Source organism: Suillus subalutaceus, assembly GCF_016647625.1.
Source record: "Suillus subalutaceus strain FC151 chromosome Unknown DFJ58scaffold_12, whole genome shotgun sequence".
NCBI lineage: Eukaryota > Fungi > Basidiomycota > Agaricomycetes > Boletales > Suillaceae > Suillus > Suillus subalutaceus.
Window position 1 is genome coordinate 348085 of NW_024540261.1, and position 14402 is coordinate 362486.

Below are 14402 nucleotides of genomic sequence, written 5' to 3' on the forward strand. Positions count from 1 at the left end.
ATTGACCTTCGGCGCCACCTTGCATACATACCCTAACACGCCCCCTGTGCATGGCAGCTGTACATTGCGTCCCGCGTCCTTCTATTCATCACAGTTGCTTCTCCTCGCTTCTCGGCTCACAACTGTGACCCATACTATACCGTTAATCTGCTTCTATTTCCCATCCAACAATGAGCTATACGATGTTCAACTTTTATAACAAATCATTGCTCGCCTGTCGGTTTTGTTTTAGCTTTTGGGAGACCACCGCTCATCATTCTATCAAAACAAACCTGCACATGCAACATTGCAGACATGTGGATGTTTCAGCGCCCTTTTTGTTTGTCCAGGCTGAGGCCTGACCACGCATCAACCACCTTATGAATTCACAGCGTCGCTTCTGATCTTTGAACATTTCTCTGACGCCGAGATAGATTGCCTGTTCCAAAAACTCGAGATCGACATTACCGTACATACTAATGCATGTCGAACATTGGAAGCTTGGGCTGTGAACTCATCCCTGCCCGTGGTCGAACTGCCCGTAACTCACATTCTAATCGCAAGTCGCTCGGAAGGGCACATTCGTGAAGTCACGCGGAAAGATGTGGACCCGCTGGTGGGCGAGATACCAGTGAACATTTCTGGCAAGGGTGTTGCTACTACTATCTTGCTAGACAGCGCTGATGTCGCTGAAGACATCCATCGTTTCTTGAAGACTGCCTTCAGAAAACTGTGGCTTTGCTATTCCACTTTCCCGCAGCCAACAAAGGCTCAACTTGGATGGCTAGTGAACCGAGAGGGCGATAGCCAGGCTATGCAACTAAAACACTCGTTGTCCTTCATGGTCGAGCCACCGAAGCCAATGCAAGTGCTTATAACTTTGTTATAGCTTCGGGAAATTACCATTCAGAGTTACAGTTCTGGTTGAATACCCGGACGGGTGGGTCTGGCTGCTAGGTGAAGGACTGAAGGACTGGCTACTGACCCAGGGGGGAAGAGTGATTGTGCACCCCGGGCGTGCATGATTGGCGGGGGACAGAGGTCGGGTTAGACTGATCTGTGAATGAGCCTGATACGAGACTTACCCCCCAGCCTCCCCAGAACACGCATCTCTTGCTTCCAACATAACAACTCCAACATCATTCCCTTCAACACTTGCACTATCCAAAAGCTTCCTCACAACTGATGTCCCAGTAGTACCCGAGCTAACAACGACAAAATCAGCATGCACCGGGAGCTGAGAAACGTGAGCGGCGATGGGGTAGGGTAGGTAGGACCAGAATGAGCGGTTGGGGTTTAGGAGTGGGAGCCCTGGAGGGTGCTGGATGCGTGATTGGAAAGTTTGGAAGGTGTGAAGGTTTTCGAGGAATTCGATCAATGCTAGGCGGATGAGGGAGAGCGTATTGGCCATCGCGGGAAGAAGAGAAGGAACCGATGCGGTTATGGCGCGCTTGCAGTTGGTCACGTTCTATGACGGTGCTGTTTTACCTCCATAGCTCGATAAGTTCACATTCGTCCCATATGTTGCGGACTCGTATACACCAAGTCCGTAGCCTGCGTGTATCCATCATCAACTAAGAAAACTGACACACCTACCTACGCGTTGGCAGCGTTTGCCATCGTAGGATTTGGTATCCGTAGGTTAACACTTGCAGTAGAGTGCACCCGCCTTGAGCACTTCTTCTGGAGTATCGATGCCTTGGTAGGCATTGCTCTTGAAAGGCGTTGGGAGAAAAAGGACATGCAGCGCGTATTTCATCATTATTAGATGTCGTGGATTTTGTGAGAGGGTGGAGGAGGAGCTGGGGAAATGTATACCTCAGGAATCGTCAGTACCTAGGTATTCGAGTCAAATGCTGAATGTAGATTGATCCCGTCCTTAATAGCGGTGCAATGGTATCGATCGGGAACGCACAGATATGGGGACAATGTTGGACTTTTACACATCCGAGTCCGAGTCGTTACTGGTGGGGGCGTCTATCTTGGGTACCTGTCTTACTAACGGGAGCTGGCGGGTCATTTGAAGGGAACGCCCTAGTATTAGTCTTCTTGGTGGAAGATCGGCAGCATAAAGTTGTGGATGCTAATATTGAGGTCAGTTAATTATGTAATGATGGAACCGGTACCTGGATTTACAAATTTGAACTTCCGCTGACTCATGCATGTTGCCCTGAATTTGAATTTGCATCTGTATCATTCATTACCTTACTTCGCTTTATATTACAATATGCGGAAAGGCAAAGGCAAAGACAATTCGTCGAGGAATTCGACTCAAGACACCGAAGCAACAGCCGGTTCAAGCTCGGTACGTGCCTTATGAAGATCACTTGATTCACTCCACTCCAAACACTGACATTGACCCATCCTTCATCTAGCACCGACCCCATGGCAGTGTCTGTCGGTTTCTGGACAAGGTTAAGGTTGGTGCTAAGGGCGGCGTGAACAAGTTAAGGATCTCGGTGAGTCCATGAGCACGTATATTAATGAGTGTCCTGGATTACGACTATGATTGTCATAAGCGCTCGAAGGATTCCCCCGGCCGTAGCCCTGTTTCCCCGAATGTCAATCATGAACGTACTTCATCGACCTCGGTAGGTTCTCATATCTGCCCTCCAGTCTCTGTGTTCTCTCTAAATTATGGTGGTCGCACAGGTTCAGGCTGCTCCGTCTGGTATGGAAGTACAGGCTGATACCCAAACGGCACTTCAGGATACTCAAGAGGCTGTAAAGCACATGCATTCGCGTTCGGGACCTGCGACAATCATGGTTTCTCAACTTCATGATGCACAAGAGGATCTCGATGCTGCTGGCAGTTTCAAGGATCTTGAACCCCTCAGGATATTCGACACTGTCATCGGAAAAATCGCGGATGTACGGGCCCTCTTCTCAATCAGAACCGAACTAATCTAGTTGCACAGGTACATCCCTATGCAAAGATAGCACTGGGCGTGTTGTCTCGTGCAGCCAAAGTATGTTTCCATTTTCTCTCTCCCTATCTCTTATTGTTACTCAGCAATCATGTGTGCAGATTATTCTAGTGGAACTCGATCGCGACACAGCAGTGCTCAAACTTGTCGAAAAGTTATGCGAAGTTTATAGCTTCATAACGCAAGACAAGATCCTTGGCGAAATCTCGTCGATGGACGCTATCCTTGGAAAGATTTCTCAGCAGGCGCGTGAGTGTGCCCGTTTTATCAAAAACTATACGGAAACCAAGAAATTTTGTGAGTCTTAACAAGCTACTGCGCTCTGTACCGTCTCAAGCTTCTACCATTATCACAGGGAGCAGACATGGAAAGAACATTGTCTCGGAAACGGAAGATACGATCCAAAAATACAATGACGTGTTCGATACGCTCATGCAAAACTTCCGGGACCAGGTCGTTCACGACGTAGCCATACACGTCCACCATAAGGGTAAGGGTTTGGACATCATTGTGACTTCACATATATTCATACCTTTTCAGAAGAAATATCGGATCTCAGCGGTCTGATTTACGCAGAGGGCGCGGGACTAGATACTAGAAAAGAATGTCTTCAAGGAACCCGCATGGAAATCCTTTCCCAGATCACAGAGTGGGTCAACAGCACCGGGGACAACGTTCCACGCGTGCTGTGGCTATCTGGCCCTGCAGGCAAGGGCAAATCGGCTATCGCCCACACCATTGCTAGGTGGTTTCAAGACGTGGGAGGACTTGGTTCGTGTTACACTTTTGACCGCCAGCGAGAAGCAGATCGTCGCCATGAAAAGATCTTTTCCACGATCGCGCGCGACCTGGTTGACGGTGATCCGGAGATGAGGCGGGCATTAGCAGATGCAGTTCAGGCCGCGAGTTCGCTCAAGAAGACGGCGGATATCAACCAGCAGTGGCAGAAGCTTCTTGTCAACCCACTGGGGAAGTCATCTAGGTCAACTGGGGAGCCCATTGTGATTGTGATTGATGCACTGGACGAGAGCGGTGGAGTAGAGACTCGAAGAGACCTCCTCCGTATTCTAGCTGGCAAACATCACAACCCCGCTGTTCCCAAAATCACAGATCTCCCAAACAACTTTCGCTTCATCGTTACGTCTCGCCCGCTTCATGACATCAACAATGAGTTTCGTGGTGTTCAACATATTCGACCGATGTCGATGGATGATATTCCGCCAGCAGACGCAAAGCGTGACATCCATGCTTACGTATCCAAGGAGTTGGAAGGGTGGCATTTTCAGGCCAAAGAGTTTGCGGTCCTCGCTGAGAAAGCTGATGGACTTTTCGAGTGGGCGCGTCTCGCCTGCGGATACATCAAAGAGTCCGATATGGGGCTGTCTCCAAGTGATTGCTACAATGCTGTGGTGTCACGCGATCCTGCTGAGAGAAGCATGCTGTTGTACAGCATGTATGAACTCATATTAACAAATATCATGCCCAGGGTTACATCTACCCATGTGCAGCATCCGCCGAAACTGCGTTCGACGAAGCTAGCAAGATTTCGCTCAGTGATGGGACAAATACTAGGCACAGTTGAACCCCTTCCTTTGGCTTCCCTGAATGCCATGAGGCGCCATTTTCCAAGGGGAGAAGACAATTTCGACGTAGAGGTTGTGGTAAAAAGTATGGGCTCCCTCCTGAGCGGCACCACGAACACAGATTCCCCAATCCGACCCCTTCACGCATCTTTCCGTGATTTCTTAACGGACAATCTATCCAGCGGAGAATTTTTCATCGACCTGTCAAAGGCGCAACGCGACCTTGCATTCGCGTCACTTCGAGTGATGGGACGCGATCTTCGCTTCAACATCTGCGATTTAAGGTCGTCGTATTTGCCTAATAGCGAAGATCCTGGGCTGCAAGAACGGGTCCAAAAATGCATCCCCCCACATCTGTCATATTCCTCTAGATTTTGGATGTCGCACGTACGAACTACAGTCTTCAACAAGGAACTTGCGAAAGAAGTGACATTGTTGTTCGACCACGAGCGGCTGTTTTTCTGGCTCGAGTCACTCGCCTTGATCAATGCGCTCAGCGGTGCAGTTACCGCCCTCTCATTCATTCCCCAGTGGCTGAAGGTGAGTACATTGCTACTGAGTGCCAGATAAAACGCTCATGCACAAAGACAGGGCCATCCCAAATTCAAAGATGTCTCGTCGACTGCAATGGACGTACAGAGGTTCATTCAAGTCTTCGGTAGCATCATTTTACACAGCACACCCCATTTATATGTATCAGCACTCCCATTCACGCCTGCCCACTCTCCGCTATCTAGAAAGCTTTCTGCACGGTTTCCAAATGTTCTTCATGTGGCATCTGGACGTGATATGAACTGGCCAGCTGTTCAGACCGTGCTCAGGGGGCACACTGATTGGGTTAACTCGGTCTCATTCTCGCCGGACGGCACTCGCATCGTCACTGGTTCAAGGGATAAGACTGTTTGGCTGTGGGATGCTGCGACGGGGCAGCCAGTCGGCGAGCCCTTGCGGGGACACACTGATTCAGTTACGTCGGTCTCGTTCTCACCAGATGGCACTCGCATCGTCACTGGTTCGGAGGATAAGACTGTTCGGCTGTGGGATGCTGCGACGGGGCAGCCAGTCTGTGAGCCCTTGCGGGGGCACATTTGGTCAGTTACCTCGGTCTCGTTCTCGCCGGACGGCACCCGCATCGTCACTGGTTCTGTGGACAAGACTGTCCGGCTGTGGGATGCTGCGACGGGGCAGCCAATCGGTGAGCCCTTGCGGGGGCATACTGAGTCGGTTAACTCGGTCTCGTTCTCGCCAGACGGAACTCGCATCGTCACTGGTTCGGACGATAACACTGTTCGGCTGTGGGATGCTGCGACGGGGCAACCAGTTGGTGAGCCCTTGCGCGGACACACTGAGTTAGTTAACTCGGTCTCGTTCTCGCCAGACGGCACTCGCATTGTCACTGGTTCGCATGATATGACTGTTTGGTTGTGGGATGCTGCGACGAGGCAACCAGTCGGTGAGCCCTTGCAGGGGCACAATCATTGGGTTGTCTCGGCCTCGTTCTCGCCGGACGGCACTCGCATCGTCACTAGTTCTGTGGATAATACTGTCCGACTGTGGGATGCTGTGACGGGGCAGCCAGTCGGTGAGCCCTTATTGGGGGATCACGTCTGTTCGGTCTCGTTCTCGCCGGATGGCACTCGCATTGTCACTGGTTCTGTGGATAGCACTGTCCGGCTGTGGGATGCTGCGATGGGGCAACCAGTCGGCGAGTCCTTGTGGGGACACACTCATTCAGTTAGCTCGGTCTCATTCTCGCTGGACGGCACTCGCATCGTCACTGGTTCTTGGGATGAGACCATTCAGCTGTGGGATGCTGCAACGGGGCAGCCAATCGGTGAGCCCTTGCGGGGGCACACTAAGCCAGTTAACTCGGTCTCATTCTCGCCGGACGGCACTCGCATCGTCACTGGTTCGAACGATAAGACCGTTCGGCTGTGGGATGCTGCGACTGGACAGCCAGTCGGTGAGCCCTTGCGTGGGCACACTCATTCAGTTGAATCGGTCTCATTCTCGCCGGACGGCACTCGCATCGTCACTAGTTCTGTGGATAACACTGTCCGACTGTGGGATGCTGTGACGGGGCAGCCAGTCGGTGAGCCCTTACGGGGGCACACCGATCGTGTTCACTCAGTCTCGTTTTCGCCAGATGGCTCTTGCATCGTCTCTGGTTCTTCGGATATCACTGTTCGGCTGTGGGATGCTGCAACAGGGCAAGCAGTCGGTGAGCCCTTACGGGGGCACACTAGTCGTGTTTACTCGGTCTCGTTTTCGCCAGATGGCTCTTGCATCGTCTCTGGTTCTTCGGATAACACTGTTCGGCTGTGGGATGCTGCAACGGGGCAGCCAGTCGGTGAGCCCTTGCGGGGGCACACTGATGAAGTTGTGTCGGTCTCGTTCTCGCCAGACGGCACTCGCATCGCCAGTGGTTCTGTGGATAAGACTATTCGGCTGTGGGATGCTGCGACGGGGCAGCCAGTCGGTGAGCCCTTGCGGGGGCACACTGATTCAGTCGAGTCTGTCTCGTTCTCGCCAGACGGCACTCGCATCGTGACTGGTTCGTCAGATAACACTGTTCGGCTGTGGTATGCTGCGACGGGGCAGCCGTCGCCACGGTGTGCCATGTCACATCCTTCAGCATTCTCAGATGAACATTGCACCATCGAGGCCACCACTACCATGAAATCGAACACTTGGAACAATCACCTCATTTCCTTCTCGTCCAACTCTATCCATGCGCTGTTCAACACTTCTGGGTTAATGGAGGGAGCATCCCATGACGACTGCAGTTCGGCTCCCTTTGTCCTGAATAGTGACAGTGGGTGGGTGGCAGGTCCCAAACATCGGCTCTTATTCTGGGTACCACCTGCCTCTCGAAACTCATTCTATAACACGAAGACTGTATTAGTGATACCCAGAGGAGGTCCTGAGCTTGATTTGAGCCGCATGGCACATGGACAGCACTGGCAAAAGTGTCGAGAGGAGTGAGTCTCTTCAAAGCCCTCTTCATTCCTCGCGCTTACTGCAACCAACACTTGTAGACCTTAGTACTTACTGTGATGATATTTTACCGATTTGATTTTTTTGGACATTTTAGATATAACTTGAATGCGACATGTACAGTGGATCATACTTTGTGTTCTGTATATTCTATACCCAGCATCTAATCAGAGTTCAGGGTTATCAGGGCGAGCGACTTATTGAAGAGGTGACTGCTTGAATCTCATGATTCATGATGAAGGTCGTGCTGGCCCGTGAGAGTACGTAACGACGGACGAGACATGTCGATTCCATCAATGCGGTCGCGCGTGTGCCTTGGATTGCGTTGAAGTGTGTACATCTGATCAGTGCTTCCTCATAGCGGACCGAGAAGATGAACAGAAAGATATCATTCTTGCAGTCATCTGTGGTCGTTCAAGTTCCCGTTGTACCGAGTACATTCAAAGTGGACTAAAAATCCGAGAAAACAGGGTGGGACGAAACATGTAATTCCATTGTGTACCCTATACAGCACGGCATGTAATCGCAATATCCACGACGAAGGCGGTGAGAACGAGAGCACCATGAAAACGATGTGTAGGGATGTGAGGCATGAGAAACAGCGGGAGGGAAAAAAGTACTGGGTGAGAACAAGCGAACGGGAGATGAAATTGGGGCAATACGAAGAGTAGGAGCTAATATGAGAGGTTCCGGCACGATAGGTGATATTGAACTGAGGGTGATATTAAACGCAGGTGCACCAGGGTGTCACAACGGGCGTTCTCGTCAAGGATCTCTTTGATAGTCGGTTTGTGGATACTCAACAGGAAGAGTCTGTGGACTATAATTGTGTTCCATAAGTCTGCATTGAGCTCGCGATAAATGTGTGACTTAATATGAATCTTTGGATATAAGACTAGGATAAGCAGACTACGACTCACGAAGCTGTTGAGAGGGCGTTCATAATACGATTACTACGCGTGTCTTCAACACACCCAGGCACGGAGACCTTCAAAGTCGTTATTGGATAGTGAGTAGTAATACATACTATTGGCCATTTCCGTGGCCCACTGTGTTCATCCTGTCCAATGCAAAATATGAGGGCTCAACGTAGCAGTGTCTTCACCTCCGCTCCAGAGGTGTGAATGCTGGAGCGATCGTAGTTGAAGAGAATATGGAGGTCATGATGTTTGTGAAGAATAGGCTTTTGAGACTCCGCGAATCTGCAAGTGCCAACTAATTAGTACTTCAACCCTTGAAGGACACCGAGCGCAAAATATCCTTGGACAGGCTCTTCAGGGCAAATGATGGAAATGTTTGAATAATTTAGAGGCTGTTCGGCAACCAGATGTTGCCTAACATTTGGCAAATGTCATGTGCGGATTCTCGGCTTCAAGCGTCTCAATTGTCGGAGCTCAAACCTTACATCTCATACCTGTACATCTACCATGAATTCTTATCTTATTGACTACTATCGTCAACAGAGACTTTGCACCTCTGTTGTTGCACTCACCGCTCTCTGTGCTAGCTTTACTACAGTCCTTATGGCTCAACCTGAAGTAACATCAATGCCGGACAATGCGGCAAAGGTGCACTGGCAAGAGACAGAAGTGGACGTTCTACTCCAACATCTGATTGAGAATCGGGCAGCGGGTGGTGATGGCGGGAACTTCACAAATACTACCTTCAACAGCGCAGCAACTGCTATCAATGACAATCACGCGATTCAAACAATAGGCCCTCCGAAGACGGCCAGGATGGTTAGGACAAAGTGGACATCGGTATGTGATCATTTCTCGAATGATTATAAGTTTACGAGCATGTTTTAGCTCAAAAAAATCTTCAATCAAATCGAGAATTATCGCAATGTGTCTGGTTTCCATTGGGATAATGTGCGGGGGGCTGGAATCGAGGGTCGTGCTGCTGGTGATGTTTGGGATACGTATGTTAACCCCAATGTATGTAATGATGCTCAATTCTATTGCATTTGACTGACACCCAAAAGTCACAAGCTGTGATGCGCCCCTTTCGCAACAAAGGGTGGGCTCGATACGACAACATGCAGCTGATCATAGGTGATAATAGCGGTGCTCGTGGAAGGCACGCGTTGCACCCAGCTACTGCGCCCCCTCCGTCTGTCAATACTGCAGATGACGTGCCTGATGTTTTTGACGGAGGCCTCGGCCTTCTTGATATGGATGTAGACACTGCTGGAGCCGCTGCCCCCAGCGATGTGCCAGACATGAGCCCTGATTTAATGATGCCACTTAGCGCCCAGCTTCATGGAACCTCCGCTACTTCTCAGGCTGCCGGCTCGCAGTCCAGTAAGCGCATGCGCACCGACACTTTTGTCGACTCTTCATCTCAACGCACTGGTGCCCCTCCCGTGTCCAACAATCCTGTTCCTCTTTCATCAACGTTGATATCATTACCGGCTCCCAAGAAGGCATGAGTTTCAGCACATGGTGGCATGCAGTCAGGGATAAATAGTGCCGCAAAGATTGCTGCCAAGATTACTCCAGCAGTTGCCGTCATGAACATGCAAGGTAGCATCAACCGTCTCACAGATGTTATCGAGAAGACCATAGCCACTCCGCCTCCGCTTCCACCACCAGTCCCTCAGGTTGTTGTACCAACTGTACCAAATATCATCTCTCGCGGCCTAGAGATTATGCGCAGCAAAGATGGAGATTTTTTGTCAGTTGGTCAGAGAGCCAGTCTCCTGCGCATATTTTCCCTTGCAGGAGGGGATAACAAGCTTGCTATCTATGTTGGGCTCGAGGATGACTACGAGACACGCCGTGCATTTATCTTAGAGCTCTTGGACTCTCCACCGCTGCAGTAGTACTATCATATCATTTGTATTGCTGCACTTGTTACATTCTTGTCTCGTACTAACATGTAGTATCCATTTCATGTACTGCTCATTCTACATGTATTTCATGCATCATTGAATCATATACTAATTGGAACGGATCAGATACAAGTACATGGTACTTGCTACTAGTGAGAATTAATCCAGTCCATAATCGTCATACTCGTCATACTCGTCATCCGAAACGTCGTCGTCGTCCTTACCAAGAGCACGTCGTTCTTCTAAAATACGCTGATACTCAACCCACATTGCGTGCGCAATGAGATCACGCTGCGCGTGCAGATCGTTGTTTGCGGCCGGAGCTTCTTCTACTGCCTGCTCCCAGTTTGCGGTGTGCGTGCTGGGAGCGTCTGAATGGTCTGCTTCAGGTAGCACACCTTCCGAGGGATCATGAAAACGTATGAAGTTGTGAATGCAGCACAACGCAGCTGGAATCTGTGCTTGTATGTCCATAGCATATGGCGGTGATAGATGGAGGATTCGGAAACGTCGTTTGAGGACACCGAAGATCCGCTCGATGACATTTCGAGCGGACGAGTGACGCAGATTGAATAACTCTTCTTTTGTAGCCGGCCTGTAAATAATCAGCACATTGTAGAAAGAATAACACCAGTACACGTACCTCATACCTGCACGGCCCCATTCTGCAAGGTGGTAGCGCACATTGCGGTATGGAACGAGTAGTTCAGGTTGCAGAGGGAAGCCTGCATCTGCAAGGAAGTATTTCCCTGCAGGAATGCGAAGGTCATGGCCCACTGCAGCCTCGTAGATACGTGCGTCTGTGGCCGACCCTTCCCAGCCGGTGAGTGCGTAAGTAAAATTCAGTTTGAAATCACAAGCAAATAGGCAGTTTTGTGAAATGAATCCCTTCCGATTGCGGTAGGGACCTCGTTCGAATGCGCGAGGCGAAGCATGAATGTGGCTACCATCAATGGCCCCAATGGTATCTTGGAAAAAACGGCCAAAACTTAGGGTCAGAGCGAATTCTATCAGGAACGGAGTCATCCGGCAAGTGAATATAGTTTGTGTAGAAGGGGGAAGATGAGAATATCTTGACCATCTTGCGAAAATAACTAGTACATAGGTTATACATTGAGACATCCACAAAAAATAACTATTAGTGCGTACTTACCGAGAAATTGTTTCATTGGAGCGTTGAAATCGTTCGCCAACGTGCCTGACACACAGTCCTGTGACAGACGTATATAGAAAAATTGCGAGTTGTTCCTCGAGCGAAACAAATTTGGAGTTGGTATAGCCAAGGGTACGAAGCTCAGATATAAGCTGTTCAAAAGCATGTGCATGCATGCCAAGTTCACAACGAATCCGTTCTGGGTGGCCAGTCAACAGCTCTATCACCCAGGCTTCACCAGAGAGAGCAGATGTGTGATACGGTTCTGGATCTTTGGCATACACCGACTCTAGTATATTGGCTGTAGCGCTGATTAAAATGCTGACTAGAAGGATTGAGTGTCGGATGAGGCGGCGTTGAACTTCTGGATGTTGGGGCATGAAACGCTGGAGTCCCGATTGAGGATCCATTGGTGTAGGGACGCATAGAGTACAAATGTAAGGACAGCGTATTATACCCTACAGCCCATATCAGCGTGCTAGGGTTAGTCCGAATTGGGCCTATGATCCAAGCTCCGAACTTCGGCAAAATCCAAGCCGAGATGACATTTGGCAAATGTTAGGCAACATCTGGTTGCCGAACAGCCTCTTATAGATCTCGCAAAACCTCACAGTGGTGCTCAAGGTCCTTGCCACGGCAGTCAATGCTGTGCTCCCAGTGCACAAGCTCCAGTTCATCGCAACCTTGTAGATCTGGGCTTGTTTGAGTGCGTCTTTGTATAACCATGAATTCAAACTCACAAATAATCAATATCACGGGCTCCTCACAGCGCGCACTCCTCTGCTCACCAACATACACCATTCTCCCAAGCTCACTACTCCCACCACCAACCCTGGCACTCATACTCACGTACTCCTCCACACATACTCTTCCCTTCCTTCACTCCTGACATACTCCTCCCCACTACCACCCGCATTCTCACTCAAAGCAACAACCGCAGAAAACCTCGAAAGCTTAACAAGGAGAACTTGGAGGCAAATACGGTATAGTTTTGAGTTAGCACTCATTGGCACTACTGTCTGACTCTGACCAACATACCAATGCAGGTGCCAACAACAAGTTCTTATGTGTCCCAAATGTGAATTCCAAGGCTATTTTGTTTCCAAAAGGTGTATGTGCAAGAGCATACGTCTTCGACTGTCAAAGTCGCTTCTAGCACTCATGCATTTGCCACATTGCCAGTTCTTGATTGACTGGGGTTGAAGGTCTTGCAATACCAAACCTAACAACTCGCTTTAGAGGAGTTCAGTAAATCATGCCTGTCACGGTGATGGATCTTAGGTCTTGATGCCTGTACCCCCCATGGTCCCAAAGGATAACAACAACGGTTCCAATCTCGTCAATCGCTGATGACGCAGGAGTGATGCTGTCAGAAGGCCAGTCTATCAGGCATGAAGGTGGGTTACTCCATCATATCTCCTTAGTATTCGTTTCACGACCTATGCACTCTATCTACAGTCATCAGTGGAAAGAATCTTTAAAAAGTTCCTTCCTAGCGCGCATACCCACAGAGATGTAATTATATGTCCATCAAACTTGGCGGGACGGGACTAGTACTGTGAATCTGTAGCGTGGGGTGCTGTGACCCTGCAAGGCAATCCACGGAGGCTTGCAGACATGATTTGAGAACTCATCTTTGGTTTGTAGATCATCGATATGTCACCTGAAATATACTCGAATGAGCTGTTCAATCACATTGATGATCCTTTCGGTGAATGATCTTTCTCCCATTCATCTACATCTTATTCAAGTTGGTTGTGTGTATATCTCTCATTTTGAATTCATACTTGTCTCTCGCGCTATGCTCGATCTCATAGCAGGTGATCTGGAAAACTATTCACCTGCAGAGCCTTGTGCCAGCCCTAGGCGATTCATTCTTTGTGTGTATTCATTGCCCTCAAGCTTCTGGGGTGATGCATCAAATCCTTCTCAAGTTCTCATGAGCACGATGACGATTCAAAAACTTACATGTGGCTCCTGTGATGCACAAGCAACTTTACATATGGAAGACGTGAGGTTCATAATTAGCCCTACATACAAGGTCAAGAAATGACCTACATAACAATAGTCATACAATAGTCTTTACCTATTGGTTACATGTACTGCTCCAAGTCAATGTTGATATCACAAGAAGATCAATGATAGAACTGAGATACTCGAGCAAGGGATATGCACAAATTGCCCTAGCAGCAACAACACGACTGACTGCTGAGGCGATCTCAACCTGGCTGGGCTGATATGAAATATCTAAAAATGCTCAACCAGTATAAGTGAGTCTTGGCTCTGCCTAGCTGCTATACTCGCAGAATGCAAGAACGTTTGACCCTAAAGGGGACTGCTACTGAACACAGAACCAGATGAAAGAAAGACCCTTGTAGTGCGATGGATGCACGAAAGCGCAAGAAGAAAAGCGAAGTGAGTGCGAAGCGCGAGAGAGCGCACTAAGGTAAGCGCGAGCGTGGGAACGTGAGCGCTAAGGCGTGCATTGTGCGGAGAATACTGGATAAGGAAACGGATAAGGAAGCGGATGTGCAAAGCGAGTGCAAATGCAGAGCGAGTGTTATAATGAGTGCGGATAAAGGTCTAGTATAGGCGGATAGCAATAACCATAGGAAACACAAAGTGCGCCCAAGTGGTGACTACTACTTTAAAGTAAAACCCAATAGCGAGGGAAGTACAGCAAAGGGGAGTAATAATGATGAAGTAGTAAGTCAGCAAACTTTATACTATGGAAATCGCATCGGAAGCGGAAGGGATAGGAGCAATAAGCGCTATGAATATGTAATGACATGTAATAGCGCTGCAATGCTTGTTACAAACCATGAGGCAAGGGATATGACGTACCAATGAGGTGGATGGACATAGAGGGACATTCCTGGATGATAGGCGATGCAGGGTGATGTAGGGCGATGCAGGGCGCTTAAGTGCGA

The 14402-nt window shown here is 49.3% G+C and overlaps 2 protein-coding genes across 2 annotated transcripts; one reads left to right on the forward strand and one right to left on the reverse strand.

Moving 5' to 3' along the window:
• Positions 1 to 203: 203 nt before the first annotated feature.
• On the reverse strand, positions 204 to 1390 carry DFJ58DRAFT_837726 (uncharacterized protein; the record flags this gene model as incomplete). The annotated part of the gene is made up of 4 exons (XM_041392394.1): positions 204 to 258; positions 357 to 455; positions 530 to 709; positions 1065 to 1390. The coding sequence occupies 4 exons, from the start codon at positions 1388 to 1390 to the stop codon at positions 204 to 206; spliced, it is 660 nt and encodes a 219-aa protein (XP_041248635.1).
• Positions 1391 to 8907: 7517 nt separating this feature from the next.
• DFJ58DRAFT_855793 (uncharacterized protein) lies at positions 8908 to 10310 on the forward strand (the record flags this gene model as incomplete). Its single annotated transcript, XM_041393908.1, has 4 exons — positions 8908 to 9246; positions 9295 to 9423; positions 9471 to 9883; positions 9956 to 10310. Exons 1-4 carry the CDS (start codon positions 8914 to 8916, stop codon positions 10308 to 10310), a joined length of 1230 nt encoding a protein of 409 aa, XP_041248636.1. The 5' UTR covers positions 8908 to 8913.
• Positions 10311 to 14402: the final 4092 nt, after the last annotated feature.